The following is a 25,253-nucleotide window of genomic DNA, read 5'->3' as shown; positions in this document are numbered from 1 at the left end:
TGCAAACAAACAGAACGACTCTTTGTACGCTCATGTGTTACGAAGGAAGCTGGGAAACTTTTTTTTCGGATCTCGCATAAAAGAGTGTCTCTATTTAATCTATATCTATATATATAAAAAGAAGTTACATTTCCTTGGTAATCTTATAACTCAAGAACCGCCGAACCGATTGACACAAAAATTTTAGAGTTCTTTTCTATCTTTGAGGAGGTGGTTTGTGTGAAGTTTGATTGAAATCGGTGCAGTCGTTCCTGAGTTATGACATTTTATGTGAGTAATGGTTTCCTCTCATACGAAATGCCTGTATGGGAAAAACAACAACAAATACACAGCCGTTTATGAGCGTACCGCTTATGAGTTGTACTGTTGTAGTTGCAAGTGTATTATGTTAATATTAATTTTGGACGAAATTATAATAAAAACTGGAGCATTCAAGGAACTGGAAAAACATTTTTAACTTTATTTATTTTAGCATAATTTATTTAGCGTAAAAAATTGAAATGGAAATTAAAGAATCAAAGTTTAATTACAAGTTTTTATCGGCTCTTTCACCTTACCTGTATATAGGTGACCACCACAATCAAATTTAAAAAAAGTACAGAAAAGGCTATTGTGACATCTTTAGAAAGTATGTATTTTGAATGAAAAAAATCAACTAATTCAACTGTTTAAACATTTTACGAGTTCTATAAAGAAAACTTAATATGAAAAATTTCTTGCGATATAAAAAAAACATTTTATGTATGGTGGTGCGAAGCCCACTGGGAAATGCTAGTTGAGTATAAAAAACATTTCCGCATTTGTTTTTATACTTTTATTAAGGACCTATTTCGTTTTTACATACACGTATACTTATATATTTAGGCATTGGTTCACATGTAATGCACGTAGAAATCGGATTAAAAATTGACTTTGAAATTGACTGGTTTAATTGGCAAATTGATATTTAATTACTTTCATAATTGATCGTTTGTTACTCCTGTTCCCTGAGGCAGCTTATTTAACACTTTGTGTAAGATATTTATCGGCTGTTGTCTGCCACAATTCATCAACGTCTGCAAAACTATTGCGCCACAACTCTTCAATAGTTTTCCAACCGCATTCTTGCGTTACCAATACATATTCGTTAGATGGATCTAGCGAGTGCGTATAAGCACCCATGACAAGACTCTGGGCCAAACGTGCTGCCACGCAGTACTTCAACAAAGCACGTTCCTCCACGCTAATCGGTCGTATATCGTTATAACCAGCGAGGAAGTAGCCACCGCTTTCCAGCGATTTGGCCTGTAGTATCATATAAGTTAGTGCGATGCCAATTTCGAAGATTAGTGGCGATTTGTTGGTATCACCAAAATCAATGATGCCCTTCACTTTGTACTCGCCACAAGCGGACGTCGGCGATTGCTCGACGATGATATTTTGTTCATTGTAATCACCGTGTATTATTTGCTTCTCCAATTTATCTATTTTGCTGAGCACATTTTTTTCGAATGCATCGATAATCTCCTCAACAAGAGCTTTGCGTGAGTAATCCTGCAAAGCATAAAGGAATTCTCGCAATTGCGGCACTGACTCCAGCATCCAAAGTGTTTTGTGTGTATCGTACACTTCGTGATGAAAGTTCTAAAATATGTTATAAAACACAAAGCTATTAGTAAAATATTATATATACATCTATATATATCTATGTAACTGCAGAGCGTACATATATACATATATAAATATATTTAAGGGGGTCTTCTGGTCTCGAGGCCCTGAAATGAAGGGTTTTTTTGGGGATTGATTGTGACAAATCCTGTGAATATTTAAAAAAAAAAATTTTTTTATTTTAAAGGTACATGTCTTGGCTTTTAAAAAATGGTTTTGACTTTGAAAAAAATTAACACCCGCGACCTTGAAATGGCGCTGAAGACGTCCACCTCCAAACGAAACAAGTCTCCATTTTGGTCACGGTTTTTCCACCTGGGTAATCAGAAAGCAAAAATTAGGTATGCGTTATCTTCAGAGTTGCCCTGGTTAAGTTTTCCCGTGACAGATTTTTTTTTTTTAATTTTTTTCAAAAGTTATGCAACAATTTGCAAAAAAAATTTTTTTTTGCTCATTTTTTGAACTTTAAAAGGTTATAAAAATGGAATGAAAAAAAATTTCAAAAATCGTACACGGGGAAACTTAGCGGTAAGTTTTCCGAACCTTTTAAGACCAAAACCATTGAAATCGGAGTATAACTACTATGAAAAGTGTGACCAAAATGCTTAAAAAACACGATTTTCGGGGAAACGCGTTTAAAGATAAATTTTATGATAAAACGGCCGGAGGAGGGTACATTCGGTGTCCAGAAAAATGTGAAAAAATGCGATTTTCAAAAAATCCTTTCTGTGGCGTATTCTCGCATACACATACAACAAAATTATGCAAAAAAAAAAATCGATTTTTTTTTTCGCTGGAGACCAGAAGACCCCCTTAAACAAACGTATTTGTTGTTACACCTTCAATGCTCTGTCGATCTTTGCTATGTATTCACCACTCTTGTATAGCAGATAATGCGAACTTTCCACTTCATGAAACATTTTGCCAGGCACAAACTCCAACAAACGAACGACATGATCAGAGCCATTTATGTGTTCCACAGAAAAGTATTTATCATTTACATTTGCAATTGGTCTGGGGCAAACGATACCTTCTTTGGCTAAAAGTAGTACATAAAATAATATTCTTAGTTTTTGATGAAAAATTTTTAACTGCAGAGCGTACATACATAAATACATCATCATCTGATTCTGTGCATCGACGAAGTCCAGCTTTTTTGAATCCAATGCATTTAGAATTTTCAAAATGTAACCATGGGGCCATTGCGTGGTGATTATTGGATTTTTTATATTCCTGGAAAGTAGCAAAAAAAAATGGCATGTTTTAATAACTAAAATGTGTAGAAATTAGACGAGAATAAATAGTTTAATCTAAGCCTTGCTATAAACTTGAAAGACATGCAATGGAATTGCAATGAAATGAATATATTTATTAGCGCACACGAAGGAGATCAGATGCTATATGCCCGTAGGTTATACCTATGATGAAGAGAATAATGTTTTTATCATTCCTAGGTCATACCCATATCATCAAAGTAGAGATCATTTCCTCGAAAGTCGAATCTATAAAAGTAAGATGGCCGAATTTTTATTTTGCAAAATCTCTAATTACAGCAATATTCTTAAAAAGTTATTTGGACAGTGTTTTATGTTGTTACCACAATTCCACAATAGGTTTTATCTTAGGTTAGGTTAGGACTATCAAATTTAACACCTTCGAAACCCATGCAAAGTATTACAGTAGTCTTCTACTGTCACACACTCAGTACAAAATTTGTATTTATTTACCTTTAGCTTTATTTTACGTTTTAACCGTTATAATCAGATTAGGATAGGTTATACATATTACGGTGGTTACCACACTCCATAAGGGTATGGAGAGAGGCCCACTGAGACGCCATTGAAATTAAAATTTGAAAAGTCGAGCCAAGAAGCACCAACAGATTTGGTAACTCCTACAACGCTCCGGCTTAAAAGCCCATTGTATTTAAAACTCTGGAAAGTGAGAGGGAAGAAGAGAAGTAACAGAAGAAAAAAAAGATAGAATAGCGAAATGCCATTAATATGGACTCAAGTCTCCCCTCGGTACATTTAAGGGGTTAGGTGGGTTTCAAAAGCTCAAAATAGGTACATTTTTATGAACTGTTTTCATTCCATCAATTTAACACATAAAAGATACATATTTTTTAAGTAGTTTGTGAAATTTTCATTGAAAAATTTTGAAAATTAAGGCGTGGACACGTCGTCTCCTATGACCCCTCAAAAAAAAGTTCTCTCGGCGTAGTCAGGATAACTCATGACAGATTCATCTGAAATTCAAAAACAAAAAATTTTCTGTTAGTAGATGTTTCAAACTCGTGCTTGGACGAAGGAAAAAAAAAACAAAAATTACATTTTTGGCGGCGTTGAAAACAAAAAACCTTTATTTTGAGTAGAATTTGCACCCTTCATGCCCTTGAAAAATTACTTGGAATAGAAAAAAAAAAAATTCCTTCGTTCAAGCACGAGATAATGTTATTCCAAAGATGTGTGCAAAATTTGAACAAAATCGCTTCATAACTTTTCGAGAAATCGTGTCCACCGACTTAAAAAATCGAGTTTTGAGATAAACGCGTATACCTGCGAAACGCTGCACTGACATGGCCTGATGGGCGGAACTTCTGAAGGGTCTATCTCGTAGAATTTTACTCGGATCAATTTGAAATTTTAGGAGAATATTTTAAACATATTATACTATTTAATAAGACAAAAAAAAAAAATCGATTTTTTGAAATTTTGAAACCCACCTAACCCCTTAAGATAGACAAGATAAATACTACATTAGTTTGAATCCTTTACATATGTATGTGTGCATGTGCAAACATTTATAAACACAATATCACATTCTGCTACTTATCTGTTATTCTACAACAGTGATTAAAAAAAAACTCCCTGAATATTTATTCAGATTAATATAATTTATTAAAAGAAACTAGTACCCGACGCCTACATACATAAACATTTCGTTTTCAATACATACAAATATTGCCTTACAAGTGAAAAATATAATAAGTATACACATATGTTACGCATTGTAGTGAATTATTTGAACTTAACAGCTAAGAGCTTAGCTGATAAGCCCCTTAAAGCTTCAAATTCGCGTTTATAACATATTAAAAACAATAATTTGCTTTACAACATAAATGATTTTAAGCTGGCAATACCATTAAAAGCTTTTTTTACAGCAATCACCTGACCAGCAGAGTTTTGACAGTTGCTTTTTGGCGCCAAATTGCCATTCACGGTTTTGTTTATTTCTCATACGTGCCTTATCTAGTTCTGCATTTGGTTTATTAGACAACCTTCAACGCTCTAGTTTGTTGTTAAAAAAAAATAAAAGTGAATGTAAATGTAAATAAATGGAGATTTAACACGCATCACACTCTTACGCGACATCACAATGGGTATCACTGGTTTGATACCATTTTTGGAGAAGGCATCTTCGAAAGTGCACCTGAAGGATATACGCGGCAGCACTGTGGCTGTGGATACCTACTGCTGGTTGCACAAAGGAGCTTTTGGCTGTGCTGAGAAGTTGGCGCGTGGCGAGGACACCGATCAATATATGCAGTATTGCATGCGTTATGTTGATTTGTTGCTGAGTTACGACATAAAACCGATTCTAGTGTTTGATGGCCGCCACCTGCCCGCAAAAGAACTTACTGAACGACGGCGCCGCGACAGCCGTAAGAATTCGCGCAAACTGGCCGCAGAGCTGTTGCGTAAGGGAGATAAGGAAGGAGCTCGTTCGCATATGCGACGCTGCGTAGATGTTACACATGAAATGGCGTTGCGTGTGATACGCGAGTGTCGGCTGCGAAATGTTGATTGCATTGTGGCGCCCTATGAAGCGGATGCGCAAATGGCTTGGCTAAATAAGATCGATGTGGCGCAATATGTTATAACCGAAGATTCCGATCTGACATTATTTGGTGCAAGTAGAATAATATTCAAATTGGATTTGACTGGTGCTGGGTTGTTGGTAGAAGCAGATAAATTTTATCTGGCAATGGGTTGCAGTAAAGAGCGATACAATTTTGAGAAGTTTAGACGCATGTGCATACTATCTGGTTGTGATTATTTGGACTCACTTCCTGGAATTGGATTGGCAAAAGCATGTAAATTTATACTCAAGACCGAACAAGACGATTTGTGGAAGGCGTTGAAGAAAATACCAGCATATTTGAATATGAAAAACTTGCAGGTATGTGCAAAGGAAACAAATATAAACCATATATGTATTAACTTAAAAATCCGTTTTACAGGTGGATGATGAATATATTGAGCAATTCCTTAGAGCAGATGCGACCTTTAAGCATATGTATATTTATAATCCTATTGCGCGGCGCATGGAACGTTTATATGAGCTAAGCGATTTCGAAACAGATGAACGCTATTGTTGTAACGCTGGCGTACCGATCGAGGAAGATGAGCGGGCTTTGCATCTCGCATTGGGAAACTTAAATCCATTTACATTCAAACAGTTAGACAACTGGCATCCGGATAGAAATTTCGGACACGCACAGGCAACTAATAAAAAAATCAAATGTGCCAAGCATAAAAGTATTTGGCAAGGAAATTATCAGCCACAAACCGTCGCATCCATTGATGTAGATAAAGATGACAAATGTGCTTTGCATTTTAGAAAAGTAGATTTCATCAGTAAAACTATTGATGAAGAAATAACAGAAAATGCGCGTGCGGAACATGCAAAACCTGAAGAAGCAGAAATTTTCTCAATGTACCAGGACAAGGCTGGTAAGCTTATAGAGCCAAGTAGTAAGCGTCGGCGCCAGAGTAGTGAAAGCAATGACGATGGTTCGGATAATAGTAATGAGCCAGAAGCAATACAGAGCCCGCTTGCAAAAGTAGCGCACAATACTCATAATCCTTTTGCGAGACCACAACGAACGGCTGCATCGAGAGCCAGTAGGTCAGCAACGATTTGCGAAAATCCGTCTTTATTAAAAGTATTAAGTCCCAAGAAAGTACGTGATGCAGCTAATACAGAAAGTATACATCTAAAAAGTCCAAAGAGTCCGCTTGCTAGACGACTAGAAAGAGTAACAGTAAAAAGTCGTTTTTTTGCTAATAACATTAATGAAGTTAATACAACTAAGAAGAGCGTTAGTAGAGATTTGTCTGCTGAAATTAATTCAATCGAAAAACAATCACGAGAGCAAGAACAAACGCGCGCGTTGCTTTATGACTCGCCATCACCCAAGAAAAACTGGAAAGTTGGTGTGGAAACTAACACTGCCATAGACAATGATTGTACTATAGAAACCAACGTTAGTGATCAAAACGAATTAGATAGTGTTGAGTTGAGTGACGAAACTACAAGTGTTTCGAAATTGGATACCAGTTTCATGGAAGACAGTGAAAGCAAGGAAAGCTTGAAGAGTACAATAACGCTATCCGATGAAGAAGATGATGGTGTCTATAATAAGGCCAATCAAAAGATAATGCCAACGTTAAAATCATCAATCAATTCGTTTAAGTCACAGGAGAAACAACGCTTGGGTCTTTCGAAAACTAGAGCCAAATCAACATCGAAATCACAAAAGACAAGTGGCAAATCCAACACGAAGTCGACAAATGCCACAACTGCTTTACTGCAGAATCAAACGCGCTTAACAATGTTTGGTTTCAAAAAACGACCCACATTAAAATAGTATCTGTGTTTACCTGTTATTAGTGTATTAGTGTTACCGTTCAATTTTTTTAGTATAATTTTGATTTGTTATCAAGTTTTCACTTGCCGTTTTCTGCACAAAGCTAAGCTAAGTCAATATAAGGATGATTAAAGTATAAGCAATTATTTGTATTTGAGTGGTGTGATATTCAACCACACAATTTAGTTAAACGAATAAATAAAGTCTAAATGAGAACTGAAACTACGACTAGCGCGTATACGAATGTATTCTGCATGTATTACGTTTATTGGTATAATTTTTCATTTTGATTGACGTCGATTAGTTAGGCCTGATTTTTCATAGAGGTGCCAAACTTTTTTATACAAGTGCAATCATATTTTCTAGAGCTTGAAAACATTTATTAGAATAAATTATGAAAAATGAAGTGAGAAAATTAATCAATTAAAATGAAGCCTTTTTTCACCTGCTCTCGAAAGGAAACTCCAAAAGTAGGAAACGAAACTCCACGTAGTAATTCAGGCCCGGGATTATATAGTCCCAAATCAAAGCGATCTGTGCTGATGGGTAGTTTTCTCAGCATCATCTGTCTACGCGCAGCGATAAACTTAGTTAGCAACCTCCGGAATGAGCGAATTGCCATTCTGAGCGACAGTCCTCATTAGTCGTTAAGTGCAACGAGAAATTGAATTTACTAGGAATGGAGGATCGCATCTGGCTCATATGAGCCATAACACTTCCGAATGGTAGTCACGCACCAACCCATTCGGCTACGGCGACCGAAAAAATAATAAACATTCAAAAAACAAACAAAAACGAAAGATAACCAAAACTAGTCCAAATGTTGAGGTGTTATAGTTGTTTCGCTGGTTGTATGTATGTACATGTGTACATATATATGTCAAAGAGTTACAACCAGCTACATACATACATATTTATTTATACATATGTACGTATATACTATCTAATTAAAATAATTTTATTTTGGACTGTTTAAATATTTTTTTATCGCTGTTTTGTGCTAATATTCAAGTGTCGAAATGAGAATACAGTTCATTTTTCTCTGTATTTATTTTCAGCAAATGCTCATTTGACAAGTGAAAGCTTATACAACATCTAATTGACTGCCTTTTATTTACGGTAATTTATTAGTGAGTGAGTCATATGCTTAGTGTTACTATTTGAAAATAATATACAGTACTGAGGAAAATTATTGAATGCGCCTACTATTTTGTGCTGTTGAAAGATTGATTTAAAAAAAAGATTTTCTAAGTGGGTTGGGTTTTAATGAAATACTTTGAAGATTAGAGGGTACAAATCTTAAGATTGCAAATACAAGTATATACAGATTTAACTTTTTCTTATTTTACTTAAAAAATACGTTTGCACCTTTTATGGGGTGCTAAAATATTTTTTTTATTACCTGTCAATATGTATTATAGACTTGTACACGCCAATCATATATATGTATATATATTATATACAGTGGCACAGTAAAGTCTACATACCCCATTGAAAAGCGAGGTTTGGAGATTTCTGTGAACATTGTAGCATTAGTATATATTCCAAACAAATCCAATCTAACAACAAACAATAAATTTTAACCAAAAAATTTTAATCCAAAAATATTTATTAACAAAACCAAACAAAATTCATTTTCCAAACACAGAAAAGTCTGCATACGGCTTTGTAGTGGAGTACACAAAATGCAGTTCTGTACTCAAACAGTGCTACCAATCACTTCAGGCGTCTTTACTAGATACCGTTAGTTAGAAAGAAGTTTAGTTCTTCGATATTAATATTGTAGCTGTGTTAATTTAACCAAAATGGGTAAAGAAATCTGTGTTAAAGTACGTGAGCTAATTGTGAAATATTATAAGGAAAAAAATCTTTAAGAGAGATTGGTGAACTGGTCGGACATCCAAAATCAAGCATTCAAACAATTATTCGGAAATATAATCACACTAATAGTGTAGAAAACAAACCAAGAAGTGGTCGCCCACCTAAACTGACTCCTCGTGCTAAGCGAAAAATATTGTTAGACGTGCAAGAAAATCCAAGAATAACAGCAATAGAAATTGCAAAAACCCTGAAAAATCAGGATATTGCTTCAGTGCATCCAGAAACGGTGAGACATTTATTGAGAAGCAATGGAATCCACAACCGTGTGCCTCGAAAGAAGCCATTCATCAGCAAAATAAATATGGAGAAACGAGTCGAATTTGCTAAGAAATATATTGATGCATACGAAGATTTTTGGGCTAATGTTTTATTTAGTGACGAAAGCAAGTTCAACTTGTTTGGCTATGATGGCAAACAAAAAGTATGGCGTCGAAATAATGAAGCATTATTGCCCAAAAACTTGCTTCCTACGGTGAATCACGGTGGTGGCTCCATAATGGTTTGGGGCTGCATGTCAGCGGCTGGGGTGGGTAATTTAACATTTATTGATATTAATATGGATCGCATGGTATATATGGACATTCTCAAAGATAATTTGAAGCAATCCGCGAGTAAACTGGGTCTTACGGCGGGTTGGTACTTTCAGCAAGATAACAACCCAAAACATACCGCTGGTGTTGTCAAAGAATGGCTACTATATAATGTGCCCCATCAACTTCATTCCCCACCCCAGTCACCGGATTTGAACCCCATAGAGAATTTATGGGATGAATTGGATCGTCGCATTAGGAAAAGGACAATTAAAAATAAACAGGACCTCAAAAATGCTTTACTTGAAGAGTGGAATTTAATTTCGAATAATTACACAAAATTATTGGTAAATTCCATTCAAAATAGATTAAATGCTGTTCTAGAAAGTCGTGGCGGACCCACGAAGTATTAATTCTGTTGTCTTTTTATTTCCTTTTAAGTGAAACACATTCTTTTTACAAAGTATGCAGACTTTTCTGTGTTTGGAAAATGAATTTTGTTTGTTTTTGTTAATAAATATTTTTGGATTAAAATTTTTTTGTTAAAATTTATTGTTTGTTGTTAGATTGGATTTGTTTAGAATATATTCTAATGCTACAATGTTCACAGAAATCTCCAAACCTCGCTTTTCAATGGGGTATGTAGACTTTACTGTGCCACTGTATATATAAGTGCGTCGAACCGTTTGTTTATTTTGTGTTATTTTAATATCTCATTCTACAGTTGCGTTTGTGTATTCTGCGGTTGTATGTACAATATATATACATATGTACATATATGTAATATACAATGTAAAAAATACGCATATGAATGATAAGTAATCGGTCACGTTCGATTGCTTGCTGTAATTGAGAGAGGCAATGAGAAAAGCCGACTTGAATATGAGAGTCTGTAAGTTTGAAGTCTGGTATTATGTATGTATGTATGTATGTTAAGCGTTAATTGCTTTGTTTGGTTACAAATTAATAACAATAATATTAATTTCGGGATAAATAAATTACCGACATTTTCTTTAAGATCAAAAATGCCCGAACAGAATCGACGAAATCGAAATTGCACATAATTATGTAGCTGTTACAGTATCGGCACCATAAACACCATTCGAAATGGCTTGCATTTTCACCTTTATTAATGAAAAACTGTAAAATGTACCGAATTTTCTCTTTTTTTTACTTTCAGTGTTAACACCCTGAAACTCACAACTGAATGGAACAAACAAAAAACAATAAACGAATTTTGTAGTGTGAAATGTCACCTTGACAATGAGCATTAACTTTAAATTGTTTAATCGATACTTGACGAGATATCCATCACTACAGCCATCAACCGAGATAATAATGAATATTATAACAGGTCATAAAAGTAACATCAAACTTAGCGGAAACGGGTTTATCATATTTATAAAAGTTTGTAATAAGCAATTTTTTAGAATCAAAAATAAAAAAATTATTTTCAGTAAGCTGCTACAGCAACAACAACAAAAACTTTCTTTTTATGACTTACCAATCTGGTTGTATAAGATAATTGCGATCATCATATGATATCAATTCTTTCATATTATTTATAGTAATTCCATAAAGGCGACGCGCCAACGATTCCACATTTTCTGTTGTTACTTTTGGTTTAATATTAGAACCTGGCTTTAGTACATCACTTTGGTTTGTATTGTTAGCATCGCCCTTATTATCGGTACTCTCTTCGCTGTTACTATTCTCAACAACGCATTTATTAACTAAATCATATTTATGGTTTAAAGTGTAGGATTTCTTCCTTAAAGTTGTCAATTCCACATTATTCCACTGTTCTTCCATGATTTGGTTGCGCTACTTTTTGTCTCGTGATATTTAATTGAGGTTTTTATGTCAGCCCTTTAAACGAAAAAAAAAGATAAAATACAATTGTTGAGAAGAGCTGTACTTCGCTTGCCGCTAGGCACTTCACTGCTCACCGGCACGAAAGCAAATGCTACCCACACATGCTCCAAACGATATATGGAGAGCGCCTTCGCTTTTTACCCGTCTAAACGCCGTGACTGCTTTCCGCTTGTTTGAAATAATGTTGTTGCTATTTTCAATTGTTTTTTTTTTTTTTTGTTTATTTATCATTTATATGTATATCATTTGTTGAATTCTTATTGTTAAAGTTGTTTATCTTCCCTTCATTTTAACTCTCTCCACGTCGTCTCACTAAAGTTGTTGTGATCTACATAGACGGGATATGTTTGCATTGTTTGTTTGGAGGGGCACGGGGAATAATGCAAATTATATCAACGTTATTAGCGCACTTTAAGATACTCATCATGTGTAGATATGTATAGATATGTATTCATATGTAGTCAACAAGTCGCAACCTCATTCTGGATTATAAAAGTTGGATTTTTTACGGATTTTGTTGCCATTACACATATGTATGTACCCAAGTATGTGCGTCCATAGGTACGATATGATAACGAGCTATTAGGATGCCTAAGGCTATAATAAATTAATTGTGATTAAAAAAATTGGAATTATGAAATAATGGATCACTTGTAAATACTAAGTAAGTATGTATGTGTGTAAAAGCATATAAGCAGTCACAATACCTTTGTGTCGAAACTACGCAATAATATGTATATAAGATATTTGGTGTTAAATTGATATTCTAGTATCTTCCACTAAACTACATGTCTATATACAATATACATACATATACACCACTAATGCATATATCTCCGTAATTCTCATATTCTGCCAAAGGTAGTAGAGTATCATTTTAAAATCTGCGTGACTTACTTATGAATACGCGAACTTTTTAGATCTAATGAATACAAATTAAATTATATCATTACTTTACGCTAAATTTGATTATCGTCGTTAGAAGTGAAATACCCCTTCTTGATACAGTAATCGTTGGTGTTTATGCATATTCTAGCGTGACTACAATGCACTCTCGATATATGATCATGCCAGTTAATGGTTGTTAGTTCTGGTCATTAGAAAAATGTTGGGAAACGCTGCTAGAATCACGGTAACGTGAAATCACTAAGGTCGTTTAACAGAACTCCGTTGAACCAAATTCTTCAAGTGTTTACGAAGATGTTAATTGACTTATAAAAATGGCAGAACTGTTTGGTCTGCAATTGAGTTATGATTGATCGCAGGAAAATCATTGCAAGATACGTTTACTGTAAAAAACGTTATGACCATATTTCTGTTTTTGCGAAAAAAAATTGCTTCCGTATCTTTTTATGACTTGCTTAGGTTTAAATGTTCAGTTTTACTCCAGAAGATCATAAACACTCAGAAACCCAGATACCTCAAAGATGTTTTCAAACTCCTGCCGTTCGTTAAACTGAGTCCCGATGAAATACAGTTGTTTGGTAACTGAACGTCAATACTTTGTGTTCTTTGCCCGTCTTTAGAATACCTTACCTTACAAAATTAAACGTATAAAAGAAAGCTCGTGCTTCAAAAATAAATTGCTTCGCTACCTTGCCGAAAATTGCTGAATGTACTCAAATGGTTCCACGTTATTTAAATCTCTTCCAATTAATTCCTACTCCTACTACTACTATTTTTACCTTACTTTCCTTTTTTAATATCTTCTCCAACTTCAACTTCTTTACCACTTTTTTTTTCATTTTTTTTTTTTCATTTTTTTTTTTTTTTTTTTTAATTATTCTATAACATCTTAAGATTATTGTGTGAAAGTTTGAAGTGCATTAGAGTAAAATTGACAAAGACACAAAGGATTAAGTATCTACCTCTCCAACCGGATTTCACAATCTTCACAAATCTTTAAACGCGTTTTTCTCACACTTGCCTTTTTTACGGTCGGTGTCCACTGTAGATTCATATCTACCGCACCGATTCTTTTCAAATTTGGTTTTTTTGTTTCTTTACTTTATTCACGAGGTAATGACGTCGAGTTTTTTTTTTTTTTTAATTTTGTCATATTTTAAAACAACAAAGTTTTTTTTTATGAAAAATCGGTGTTTTGACTTCAAAGCGCTTTAAAAAAAAAAAAAAAAAAAAAAATAAAAAATTCGACGTTGTTACCTGCGAAACTTTATTAGCTGATGAAATCAATTTGGTTTTTTGATTTTAGTTGATCCAGTAATGAGTTCTGAGGGACACCGCAATAAAACTTTTTTATGAGACGTCCGCGAAGATTCGCTGCCACCAACTCATTTCTTCATAAAAATCAATGAAAATTTCACACAATATTCTTTAAATATGACTTTATAATGAAGTAATTTTAAAATTTTGAATAAATCAACTGTGTCGACAAAAAAAATTTCGAAAAATATGCTTGTTTTACACCGAATTAACCATACTACCCCCTTAATTTTAATTTTGATTTCACTGTTAATCCTCTTATGTAAACTATTTTTAAGGTCAATCATTGTAAAAATAACCTATGGTTGTATGTTTTACTTTAATAATAAAATAAAATAAATAAATAAATGCGCGTGCAATGTTGGAGGGAAGTGGCTGTAAATCGAGATCGATGGCAAGAAGCTGTGAAAGAAGCAATGGTTCACCATGGACTGTGATGCTAAGAAGAAGAATAATTGTGTTATGATTCATAATTTTGACTAGCAAACACAATTGTAATTTTTTTATTTTATTGTAGTCTTACTAAACTCTTCCCAGTTAGGTGCGCCAAAAGTGATGATATTGAGGTCGCCTTGTTGTTGTTGTTATAGCAGCATAAACATTCCCGATGCTTACATACGGGGAATGCTGTTGGAGTGACAGTCTTTGGCCGGATATAAATCCGGGTCGTTTCGGTAACGTAGAACCGACTGCCGTGGAAACGATTGAGGTCGCCGCATGACTGCCGGTTCAATGTTACCGCAGTAGCCACCAGTACTGTCACTCCAGCACCAATCCCAAAAGTTTATAATATCGCTGTCTATTACCTACTTGTATAACGTAAGGTTTTTGGTTTCTTCCATTTTTGCATCCTTAGTTGAAGTCCTGTATTATGCAGTTTACGGAAATTGCATTAGCAATTTATTGATTTCTTCAACAAAACAGCATTTTTAAATAGTTTGCTTGTATTTCCTGCAAATAAAATTTGCAAGCACATGAACACATCCGATCTCACATATATGTTATGCATGTATGAATTTAGAAAACTAAATATTTGTTTGCTGATAAAATTTAATTTTAGTTTAGTTAGGGAGAAATCAGCTGACAATAAAAATAACAACAAAAGCTTTTGGCTGAAAGCTTAATGTGCTTTAGAAGTTGTAGAAAACAGCTGAAGAAATGTAATTTACGACTATCTTATAAAAGTTACTCCTTTTTTTAATTTTCATTTAGCAAAATTACTTTAAATTAAGAACATAACAGTTGTAAAAATTATCTCAAAAATGTTGCTATGTGACAGTTCTTTCAGATTCTGCCGATAGTAATATAGTTAATGGCCAAAATTTATTTTTAACGTTACCTGATAACTAGCAGAAGAAATATTTTTTTTTAATCTATGTCTATCTATAATACGCGAGGTCATATTTTGTGGATGTTATCAGTTTTATACCGTTAAATATGTATAGCAATATGGTGGACAGAGGAAAGAGCTTTAAGGGGGTCTTCTGGTCTCCAGCGAAAAAAAATCGTTTTTTTTTTTTGCATAATTTTGTTGTATGTGTATGCGAGAATACGCCACAGAAAGGATTTTTTGAAAATCGCATTTTTTCACATTTTTCTGGGCACCGAAGTGTACCCTCCTCCGGCCGTTTTATCATAAACTTTATCTTTAAACGCGTTTCCCCGAAAATCGTGTTTTTTAAGCATTTTGGTCACACTTTTCATAGTAGTTATACTCCGATTTCAATGGTTTTGGTCTTAAAAGGTTCGGAAAACTTACCGCTAAGTTTCCCCGTGTACGATTTTTGAAATTTTTTTTCATTCCATTTTTATAACCTTTTAAAGTTCAAAAAATGAGCAAAAAAAAATTTTTTTTGCAAATTGTTGCATAACTTTTGAAAAAAATAAAAAAAAAAAAATCTGTCACGGGAAAACTTAACCAGGGCAACTCTGAAGACAACGCATATCTAATTTTTGCTTTCTGATTACCCAGGTGGAAAAACCGTGACCAAAATGGAGACCTGTTTCGTTTGGAGGTGGACGTCTTCAGCGCCATTTCAAGGTCGCGGGTGTTAATTTTGTTCAAAGTCAAAACCATTTTTTAAAAGCCAAGACATGTACCTTTAAAATAAAAAAAAAATTTTTTTAAATATTCACAGGATTTGTCACAATCAATCCCCAAAAAACCCTTCATTTCAGGGCCTCGAGACCAGAAGACCCCCTTAAGAAAGTTGTCATTTTTAAAAATCTAAAGAATGGTACAAATCACCGGACATTCTCAAAGAACACCTTCGTAAAATTATTATAAAAAATTTCATTAAAATTATATGTATTTGTATGTATGTATGTAGATTTTATACATGAATATTTTTTCCGCATAAGATTCATCAAGCAACGTAGAAAATAAACGTTGGAAAATTATTCTTAACTAGGATCGCCCATGCGTCGGAATTTCGACGTTATTCGAAGTTATATAAATAAGAAGAGCAAAATTTAGTCATAACTTTTTTTTATTATTTATAATCATAGAAAAAAGTTGAAACATATGTAAATGGATAGCTTATGATATACATAGTATGTGAATAGATGTAGTAAAATTAAATGTGAAAAATATCCCATTTTACATGTATTTAGCGATCCTGTATTTGTGTATTTCAAATATCATAATTTTTTTTATTCATGAATTGGAAACATTTAATTTAATGTATTACGGGAAAAAAAAATTTTTTTAGTTTGAAAAAGCATAATAAAAAACAATCATTTATTAATCCATAACCATCATAATTTCTGAATCAAATTTATAATACATAGTATTGATTCACTATATAAGTTTCCAGTTGTTTCATCATCTGTTATATCATGATACATATATATAATATCATGATACATATTATAACATGATATATCATAATACAGGTAAAATAGTGTGATTAATTTTACCTGCACCTATTCACTTATGTATCTATTTTAATACATTGTGCAAACCGCCTCCATATATGCTATCCATTGGTATATGTTTCAACTTTTTTCTCTGATTCTTCTTCTTCTTAATTGGCGCGATAACCGCTTACGCGATTTTGGCCGAGATTAACAAAGCGCGCCAGTCGTTTCTTTCTCGTGCTAACCGGCGCCAATTGGATACACCAAGTGAAGCCAAGTCCTTCTCCACCTGATCTTTCCAACGCAGAGGAGGCCTTCCTCTTCCTCTGCTACCACCAGCTGGTACCGCATCGAATACTTTCAAAGCCGGAGCGCTTGTATCCATTCGGACGACATGACCCAGCCAACGAAGCCGCTGGATCTTTATTCGCTGCGCTATGCCTATGTCGTCGTAAAGCTCATACAGCTCATCGTTCCATCGTCTGCGATATTCGCCGTTGCCAACGTGCAAAGGTCCAAAAATCTTGCGCAGAATCTTTCTCTCGAACACTCCAAGCGTCGCTTCATCGGATGTTGTCATCGTCCAAGCTTCTGCGCCATACGTTAGGACGGGCATGATGAGAGTCTTGTAGAGTGTTAATTTTGTTCGTCGAGAGAGGACTTTACTGCTCAATTGCCTACTTAGTCCAAAGTAGCACTTGTTGGCAAGAGAGATTCTACGTTGGATTTCAAGGCTGACATTGTTATCGGTGTTAATGCTGGTTCCTAAATACACGAAGTCTTTTACAACCTCAAAATTATAACTGTCAACAGTGACGTGGGTGCCGATACGCGAGTGCGCCGACTGTTTGTTTGAAGACAGGAGGTACTTCGTTTTGTTCTCGTTCACCACCAGACCCATTCGCTTTGCCTCTTTATCCAGTTTGGAGAATGCAGAACTAACAGCGCGGTTGTTAAGGCCGATGATGTCAATATCATCGGCATACGCCAGCAATTGTACGCTCTTATAAAAAATTGTGCCTGAGCGATTAAGTTCTGCGGCTCGTACGATGCTCTCCAACATCAGGTTAAAGAAGTCACACGACAGTGAGTCACCCTGTCTGAAACCTCGTTTGGTATCAAACGGCTCGGAGAGGTCCTTCCCAATTCTGACGGCGCTGCTGGTGTTGAGCAACGTCATCTTACATAGCCGTATTAGTTTTGCGGGGATACCAAATTCAGACATAGCGGCATACAGGTAACTCCTTTCCGTACTGTCGAATGCAGCTTTGAAGTCGACGAAAAGATGGTGTGTGTCGATTCTCCTTTCATGGGTCTTTTCCAAGATTTGGCGTATTGTGAATAGTTGGTCGATGGTAGACTTTCCAGGTCTGAAGCCACACTGATAAGGTCCAATCAGTTGGTTGACGGTGGGCTTCAGCCTTTCACACAATACGCTCGCTAGAACCTTATAGGCGATATTTAGAAGACTAATCCCGCGGTAATTGGCACAAATTGCAGGATCGCCCTTCTTATGGATTGGGCAGAGCACACTTAAATTCCAATCGGCAGGCATGCTTTCATCCGACCATATTCTGCATAGGAGCTGATGCATGCACCTTACCAGCTCCTCGCCGCCATGTTTGAATAGCTCAGCCGGCAGTCCGTCGGCGCCCGCGGCTTTGTTGTTCTTTAGCCGCGCTATCGCTATTCTCACCTCGTCATGGTCGGGTAACGGAACGACAATTCCGTCGTCAACGATTGGGGTATCGGGATCTTCACATTCTCTATGACATGCGCAGCTGTCACCGTTTAACAGGTTCGAGAAGTGTTCCCTCCATAATTTAAGATTGCTCTGTACGTCAGTCACCAGATCGCCGTCTTTGTTCTTACAGGACAACGCCCCGGTCTTAAAACCTTCTGTAAGCCGCCGAACTTTCTGGTAAAATTTTCGGGCGTTGTTCCTATTGGCCAGCATCTCAAGCTCCTCGCACTCACGTATTTCGGCCTCTCGTTTCTTCTGTCGGATAATACGTCTCTCTTCCTTTTTTAGCTCTCTGTAGCGATCCCACATGGCTCGCGTTGCGCCCGATCGCAGCGTGGCTCTATAGGCGGCATCTTTTCTTTCGGCGGCAGCATGACATTCCTCGTCGTACCAATTGTTTTTTCGGGCTCGCCGGAATCCGATTTCTTCTTCGGCGGCGGTACGTAGGGAACGAGAAATGTTGCTCCATTGCTCGCGCATGCCGGTGTGTTGGGCAGTGCTCTCCGAGAGCAGGAGTGAGAGTCGAGTGGCGAATCTTCTGGCTGTCTGTTGTGATTGCAGCTTTTCGATGTCGAACATTCTTTGCGTAGGTAGATGTACGTTTTTTGCTGCACAGAGACGTGTGCGCAGTTTGGCTGCAACAAGGTAATGATCCGAGTCGATGTTGGGTCCTCGGATCGTACGTACATCTAATACACTAGAAGCGTGTCTTCCATCTATCACAACATGATCGATCTGGTTTCGCGTTTTTCGATCTGGAGACAGCCAGGTAGCTTGGTGAATCTTCTTATGCTGGAATCTGGTGCTACAGACTACCATGTTTCGGGCCCCGGCGAAGTCGATCAGCCTCTGTCCGTTACCGGATGTTTCGTTGTGTAGGCTGAATTTTCCGACTGTGGGACCAAAAATTCCCTCCTTGCCCACCCTGGCGTTGAAGTCGCCAAGCACGATTTTTATGTCGTGGCGGGGGCAGCGCTCATAGGAACGTTCCAAGCGCTCATAGAAAGAATCCTTGGTCGCATCGTCCTTCTCTTCCGTCGGGGCGTGGGCGCAAATTAGCGAGATGTTAAAAAATCGCGCTTTGATGCGGATTGTTGCGAGACGCTCGTCCACCGGAGTGAACGACAGTACTTGGCGACGAAGTCTCTCTCCCACAACAAATCCGACACCGAATTTGCGCTCCTTTACATGGCAGCTGTAGTAGACGTCGCAAGGTCCTATGTTTTTCTTACCTTGCCCCGTCCATCGCATCTCTTGGATGGCAGTGATGTCAGCCTTTACTCTCACGAGGACATCAACCAGCCGGGCAGAGGCACCTTCCCCATTAAGGGACCGGACATTCCAGGTGCATGCCCTCAAATCGTATTCCTTATTTCGTTTGCAGGGGTCGTCATCAGTGTTGGAAGTTCTCATCCGAGGCTTTGTTGCTGTTTTCATTGGGGGGGCTTTTTAAGTGGCGGGTCCCAAACCCAGCGCACAACCAGCTATGCTGGGATGCTTCGCCTTCTCACTTTAGCTCACTCCCGAACGGGTGTTCGGAAGCTAACCAGAGGATACGTGGGCTAATCCCGGACGGTGTGAGCTGCTTGAACCATATGTAAAAGAATCGTCCTGGCCACTCCCAAGTGAATGGCGATCAGTAACTTTCCCCACTTGCGTGGACTTCTACACATGGAACCATCCTCTCTTTCTTTCTCTGATTATAAAACTAAAAAAAGGTACGACAAAATTTTGCTCTCCGTATTAATATATAGATGGCAAAGCGGAAAATATTTTTCTTATTTTATCAAGCAACATAAAAATTATTGTTGGGAAATCGTTGGGAAATCAAGCAACATAAAATTTATCGCTGGGAAATAACTCTATATCGGCAACGGTTAAAATATTTCTTTCTGACGTTTTCAATTTTTAAATTCGAGACAACTGTTATTTTTAGTCCCTTTTGAAATGCACGTTTTCGAAATTTTTATTATTTAATCATAAACTTTTATTATACACTTTTCTCGGTGCAGCCGTTTTCTAATTGTAGGTTGTTTTAGCAATTTTTCTTTTCAAAACTCAAAGCAGTGCGAAAGGCAGCTTTACAACAAAACATTATTATTTTTCCCAAGTGCAACCCTTCGCTTGCATTCCGTTGAGCTCATTGGTTGAGCTTCTACACAAATGACGTTTTGAATGTAAACATAACCAAAAAAAGAAATAGCTATTAATTTGTCGTACTTCCTCATACGTTTTCGTTGACATTATTCCTAAATTAAAATTGCTACCAAACTGTGTTTAATTGTTTGCAATGGATCAATTGTATATAGAAATAGAGATAAAGACACGCAATGACAATACGGAAATCTACAGCAATGTCCAGTCTTTTATAGCTTTATACATGTACCGATACTTGCATTCACCCTCTAACATCAAATTGAATTTTGTGCGAACCACCATCCAGGGGGGCAAATTGCGATTACGTTCAGAATCTTTAAGACGGGAGTTAACTGAAGAAAAAATACATCGAAAAGAAGCGACAAATGTTGAAGCTATCAGAGATCTTAAACTTCCAATTTATGCAAAAGAGGGAAATACTTATATAGCAGGCATGTGTGCGGTTTGTAGAGAGCTCGTTGCACGACAGGAATGCCCAGAGCGGCGTAAATTACTGGGTTTCAAAGGCGCTTGCTTGTTAGCACCGGCGGAGGCGTCCATTTGGACACGCTTTTGCGAAGTGGATATGGTGGACGCAATCAGTTGCCTGTTGTGCACACTGGATTCTGGTAAAATAGTAGAGGATATGCCAAAGGTAGTACCACGTTTCGAACGACACATGAACGAGCCAGTGCGCATGCATAATATTTACAAAACTGCGCGAGAGCAGGTGCAGCAGCAAAACAAATGTGATGGACTGAAGAAGAAGGGAAAGATTATATTGGATTGCAGCGTACCCAAAGAGCTATTGCCCATTGAACATCGTTTTGCAGAGGGCATTACTTTCACTATAGCCGATATAATTTTATACACTTTTATGCGTTTGATATTCTGTCACTGCGAGTACATGCTGGTGCATTTCCCGCTGATCAATACGTGGCTAAGTGAGGTAGGTAACTTATATTTTGTCAATTTCATGCAATAAAAAATGTCTGCTTGGTCTACAGATTGACACTTTTGAGCAGAGCTGTGGTCAAATATTAAATGAATTGTATTTTCATGAATCAGCTAATCAATCGACGTCTTTACTAAAAATACCGGACTGCGAAGCTGCCAGCCTTTACAAAAGCGATCCGAAACGCTATAAGCCTCGCAATCGCATATTTACCGAACAAAGTGAAGTCGATGCGGCTTTAAACAAATTAGAAAGGCTAAAGCTTCAATTCAGTAGTGATACCGCAAATACCTATGACAAGAATCATATTGATTGGGATGTTATTGAACCAGAACATGAGAAGAGTTCAGCGTTACCACGCGAACGTATTATTCGTAAACGTCAACAACTACAAAATGTTGCCAATGCGGTGATCTCTTTAGCAAAGCCAGGTGAAAGAATTGTTGATTTTTGCAGTGGCACAGGTCATTTGGGCATATTGTTGGCATTGGAATTACCTAAATGTGTTATAATATTAATGGAAAATAAAGCTATTTCATTGGAGCGCGCGAAGCTACGTGCCACGGAATTGGGTCTGAAAAACTGCAGGTTTTATCAGTGCAATATTGATTACTTCGAAGGATACTTTGATGTTGGCACATCATTGCATGCGTGCGGCACAGCAACTGACATAGTGCTGCAGCAGTGTCATCGATCGCGCGCAAAGTTTGTTTGTTGTCCTTGCTGTTATGGATCGCTGCAGCCCATGCCACATATACCCTATCCATTAAGCCAGCGTTTTCGTACAGTGTTGTCTGAAAAAGATTATTTGTACATAGCACACACTGCGGATCAAGCACACGAGTTGGGAACCTTGAATTGTCGCCCAGAAACCACACGCCAAGGACAATTATGTATGGATATCGTTGATACTGATCGCAAATTGCAAGCAGAAGAAGTGGGTTATGATGTCATCCTGACACGGCTAAAGCCAGAACAGTGCACGCCTAAAAATCGTTTGTTAGTAGGTCGTATTGCAATTGCCAGCTGACGCAGATTTGCAGTGAATATACGTCTACATTACTTTACTAAAGACCAGTAGAATTACATTTTTTTTTAAATAAGTAAATTGAAAATTTTAATAGAAAATCGTTTTTTCTTTTATTTCTTCAAACGCGTACAAACATCATTTCACTGAGATTGTATCTATCAAAATTAGATTTTTGTGGCGCATACACTCAATAAACGATGTTTTTAACTTCACAACATTTATGCTTTTCAATTATTTAAATTTTAAGTTAGTATATTTTTTCTATGCCTTAATTAAGAAGAGTCCACCACGCAACGCCAGAACCAAATGAAGTACCGAGCCACCTTGAACTTTATAATCCGCAGCAGTTTTGTCGTCATTCCTGTAATAAAATAATATTCGTATTTAAATAGGGTATGCATCGATTTTTAGAAAGAAATTGGAAAGAAAAAAGTTTATGCTCTTTTAGCTTCCATTAATAAAGGGTTTTCCAATAACCGGTGTTATTTTGAATGGCCCGCCATTTCGGTAGACGTCTTTTTTGAAGCTGTCATTTTTTGATATTTGACAATTGGAAACTACGCCATTAATAAAAACGGAACGATACACGGTTAAACAACGCATTGAAGTTATTAAAATTCACTATAAAAATCGGGAAAGTTTGGCAGAGACGGTTCGTAAAGCCCCTTATCGGACCGCAATACAGAAATTGGTGAAATAATTCGAGCTGTTGGGACAAGCTAGCGATGTGAAGAATAAAACCCGTACACGTCGCTCCAGAACAGCCGAAAATATTGCTATTGTAGCGAAAGTCTTGTAGAAAACCCAGGTTTGTCCATTCCTCGTCGTTCTTTGGAATTAGGCATTCCACAAACGTCATTACACCGTATTTTGCATAAAGATTTGTGTCTTAAGGCTAATGAAGTGCGGTTAACACAAGAACTCAAGCCGGCCGATCATCAACAACGGCGTGTCTTTGCTCATTGGGTCGTTGAAATGCATGAAAATGATCGGGAATTCCATTGAAAAATCATCTTGAGCGATGAGGCTCATTTCCACCTCGGTGGCTTCGTCAACAAGCAAAATTTTTTGATCCGGGGTTCAGAAAATTCAAGAGTTATTGTTGAAAAGCCTCTCTATCCTCAACGTGTGACTGTTTGGTACGGTTTATGGTCTGGCGGAGTCATTGGACCTTATTTTTTTGAAAATGAAGCTGGAGCAACAGTTACGGTAATGGATTACGCTATCGAGAGATGATTAACGATTTTTATGGGAGGAATTGGATGGTATTGATCTGGGCAACGTTTATTTTCAACAAGACGGCGCTTCGTGCCACACAAACAACGAAACCATTGATCTTTTACGGGAAAATACCTCCAATAACACCTCTTATTGGAAAACCCTTTATTATGATTCCTATATATATATTTAATTGACGCTTACACCCTTTGTTGGGTGTTTGTCCAAGCTCTTCCTCCTATTTGCGGTATACATCTCGCAAGCTCCACAAATAGAGAAACCTATGGCTGCCGCCGTGTGACTCTTACCATTTCACAATTATAATGTACTCAGAAGGTACCATAAGTACCTACATGAACTTTCCTTTGAAATTGGAAATATCAATGTTGTAGTAGCATAAACATTCCCCATACTTACATATGGGGAATGCTACTGGAGTGACAGTCCTTGGCCGGATATAAATCCGGGTCGTTTCGGTAATGTAGAACCGACTGTCGTGGAAACGTGGACAGGAAATATAGGAAATATCAATGGTTTTCTTTACTTAGTCAACTTGCATTTACGTAGTTCAATGATAACTCACATTTGCTTGCCAGAGAATATAAGTCGTTGCTGCTGTGGTGGTATGCCTTCTTTCTCCTCCACTCGCTCCTTGATTCTGTCTACTTTGTCTGTTGGCTCAATGTCGATTTCGATTTCCTTACCGGTTAATGTCTAAATCAATATGTTAAGAAAATTAATGTACTATATATATATAATAAAATTTTCATGCGTTGCTTTTTTGTATGTAGGCTCCGTATTAGCACAAATGATGATTCGCAAGTTCCTACACTTTCAGACAAATACTTACCTTCACTTTAATCAACATGTTGCGTATATATGTGAATAAATTTCCTGGAACTGTTTGTGATTGATTCAAAAAATTTTAATCCAAATGTTTTTGTCGTTTGACTTGTATGCTCTATATTGGCGTGCACTTTTATATTTTTGCCCAAAATTACCGCAAACAGTTTTCCAAAAGCTATTGTGAAGGCAATTGACAATCAGTAGCAGGGGTTGTTTGGCGATTGTAAATCAGCAAAACGCCAATGCTGATCACGAGCACAGGGCGTAGAATGTGAAATATTTGTATTACGTTTTTGAGAACTTATTGTGCATTGCGTTAACTAAGTTTATCGGAGAGCGAGTACTCCTTTCATTAACTTTGAACAATTATTCGACTATTGCACGATAAAAAAAAGAATCACTAATTTACGCAAACGCTTCACTTATGCTTCGGGTGACGGGTGACTCACGTACTTGCTTCGTGTCACACATACTTGTTGTCGGCTTTTGCATGATGACACGCACACATATAAGCAGCTGGACAGCAAATGCATGAGCGTGCCGCGGAAGCATTAAGCAACAGGGCAGACTTGTGTGCATACTTAATTGCATGTCAGTTCACTAATTCCTTTAAATACTTTTGCAACACCTTGTACAAACACTTTTTTGCTGTGATC

The 25,253-nt window shown here is 36.8% G+C and overlaps 4 protein-coding genes across 7 annotated transcripts; 2 read left to right on the top strand and 2 right to left on the bottom strand.

Moving 5' to 3' along the window:
• Nucleotides 1-799: 799 nt before the first annotated feature.
• Nucleotides 800-14,873, bottom strand: LOC129249390 (hydroxylysine kinase). 4 transcript variants are annotated; one of them, XM_054889186.1, is made up of 6 exons: nt 14,620-14,873; nt 11,661-11,914; nt 11,216-11,580; nt 2,756-2,880; nt 2,487-2,686; nt 800-1,623 (listed from the first exon to the last, which is right to left on the bottom strand). In XM_054889186.1, the coding sequence occupies exons 3-6, from the start codon at nt 11,521-11,523 to the stop codon at nt 997-999; spliced, it is 1,260 nt and encodes a 419-aa protein (XP_054745161.1). In that variant the 5' UTR covers nt 11,524-11,580; nt 11,661-11,914; nt 14,620-14,873; the 3' UTR covers nt 800-996. The 4 variants fall into 4 exon arrangements, with proteins under 4 accessions (XP_054745161.1, XP_054745163.1, XP_054745165.1 ...); XM_054889188.1 differs by lacking the exon at nt 14,620-14,873 and having other exon boundaries at nt 11,661-11,955; XM_054889190.1 differs by lacking the exons at nt 11,661-11,914; nt 14,620-14,873 and adding an exon at nt 11,639-11,656.
• LOC129249387 (exonuclease 1) lies at nt 4,858-7,528 on the top strand. The gene is made up of 2 exons (XM_054889184.1): nt 4,858-5,829; nt 5,891-7,528. Exons 1-2 carry the CDS (start codon nt 5,026-5,028, stop codon nt 7,298-7,300), a joined length of 2,214 nt encoding a protein of 737 aa, XP_054745159.1. The 5' UTR covers nt 4,858-5,025; the 3' UTR covers nt 7,301-7,528.
• A 5,538-nt stretch (nt 14,874-20,411) lies between the features above and the next one.
• Nucleotides 20,412-22,748, top strand: LOC129249389 (glutathione S-transferase C-terminal domain-containing protein homolog). Its single transcript, XM_054889185.1, has 2 exons — nt 20,412-21,497; nt 21,556-22,748. Exons 1-2 carry the CDS (start codon nt 20,703-20,705, stop codon nt 22,531-22,533), a joined length of 1,773 nt encoding a protein of 590 aa, XP_054745160.1. The 5' UTR covers nt 20,412-20,702; the 3' UTR covers nt 22,534-22,748.
• LOC129249392 (NEDD8) lies at nt 22,619-24,820 on the bottom strand. The gene is made up of 3 exons (XM_054889192.1): nt 24,602-24,820; nt 24,335-24,465; nt 22,619-22,894 (listed from the first exon to the last, which is right to left on the bottom strand). The coding sequence occupies exons 1-3, from the start codon at nt 24,617-24,619 to the stop codon at nt 22,795-22,797; spliced, it is 249 nt and encodes an 82-aa protein (XP_054745167.1). The 5' UTR covers nt 24,620-24,820; the 3' UTR covers nt 22,619-22,794.
• Nucleotides 24,821-25,253: the final 433 nt, after the last annotated feature.

This window comes from Anastrepha obliqua, chromosome 5 (genome assembly GCF_027943255.1).
Source record: "Anastrepha obliqua isolate idAnaObli1 chromosome 5, idAnaObli1_1.0, whole genome shotgun sequence".
Taxonomy (NCBI): domain Eukaryota; kingdom Metazoa; phylum Arthropoda; class Insecta; order Diptera; family Tephritidae; genus Anastrepha; species Anastrepha obliqua.
The sequence above is the reverse complement of the archived record's forward strand: the minus strand, read 5'-3'. Positions and strand labels throughout refer to the sequence as shown.

Bases quoted from the DNA above. Each gene is read 5' to 3' on its own strand.
- LOC129249387 (XM_054889184.1), top strand. From the start codon at position 5,026: ATGGGTATCACTGGTTTGATACCATTTTTGGAGAAGGCATCTTCGAAA. The intron at 5,830-5,890 runs GTATGTGCAAAG...TCCGTTTTACAG, and splicing joins TGAATATGAAAAACTTGCAG to GTGGATGATGAATATATTGA.
- LOC129249390 (XM_054889186.1), bottom strand. From the start codon at position 11,523: ATGGAAGAACAGTGGAATAATGTGGAATTGACAACTTTAAGGAAGAAA. The intron at 2,687-2,755 runs GTATGTACGCTC...TACTACTTTTAG, and splicing joins TCAGATGATGATGTATTTAT to CCAAAGAAGGTATCGTTTGC. The intron at 1,624-2,486 runs GTGTAACAACAA...AACATATTTTAG, and splicing joins AGATCGACAGAGCATTGAAG to AACTTTCATCACGAAGTGTA.
- LOC129249389 (XM_054889185.1), top strand. From the start codon at position 20,703: ATGGATCAATTGTATATAGAAATAGAGATAAAGACACGCAATGACAAT. The intron at 21,498-21,555 runs GTAGGTAACTTA...CTTGGTCTACAG, and splicing joins TCAATACGTGGCTAAGTGAG to ATTGACACTTTTGAGCAGAG.
- LOC129249392 (XM_054889192.1), bottom strand. The intron at 22,895-24,334 runs GTGAGTTATCAT...ATTTTATTACAG, and splicing joins ATATTCTCTGGCAAGCAAAT to GAATGACGACAAAACTGCTG.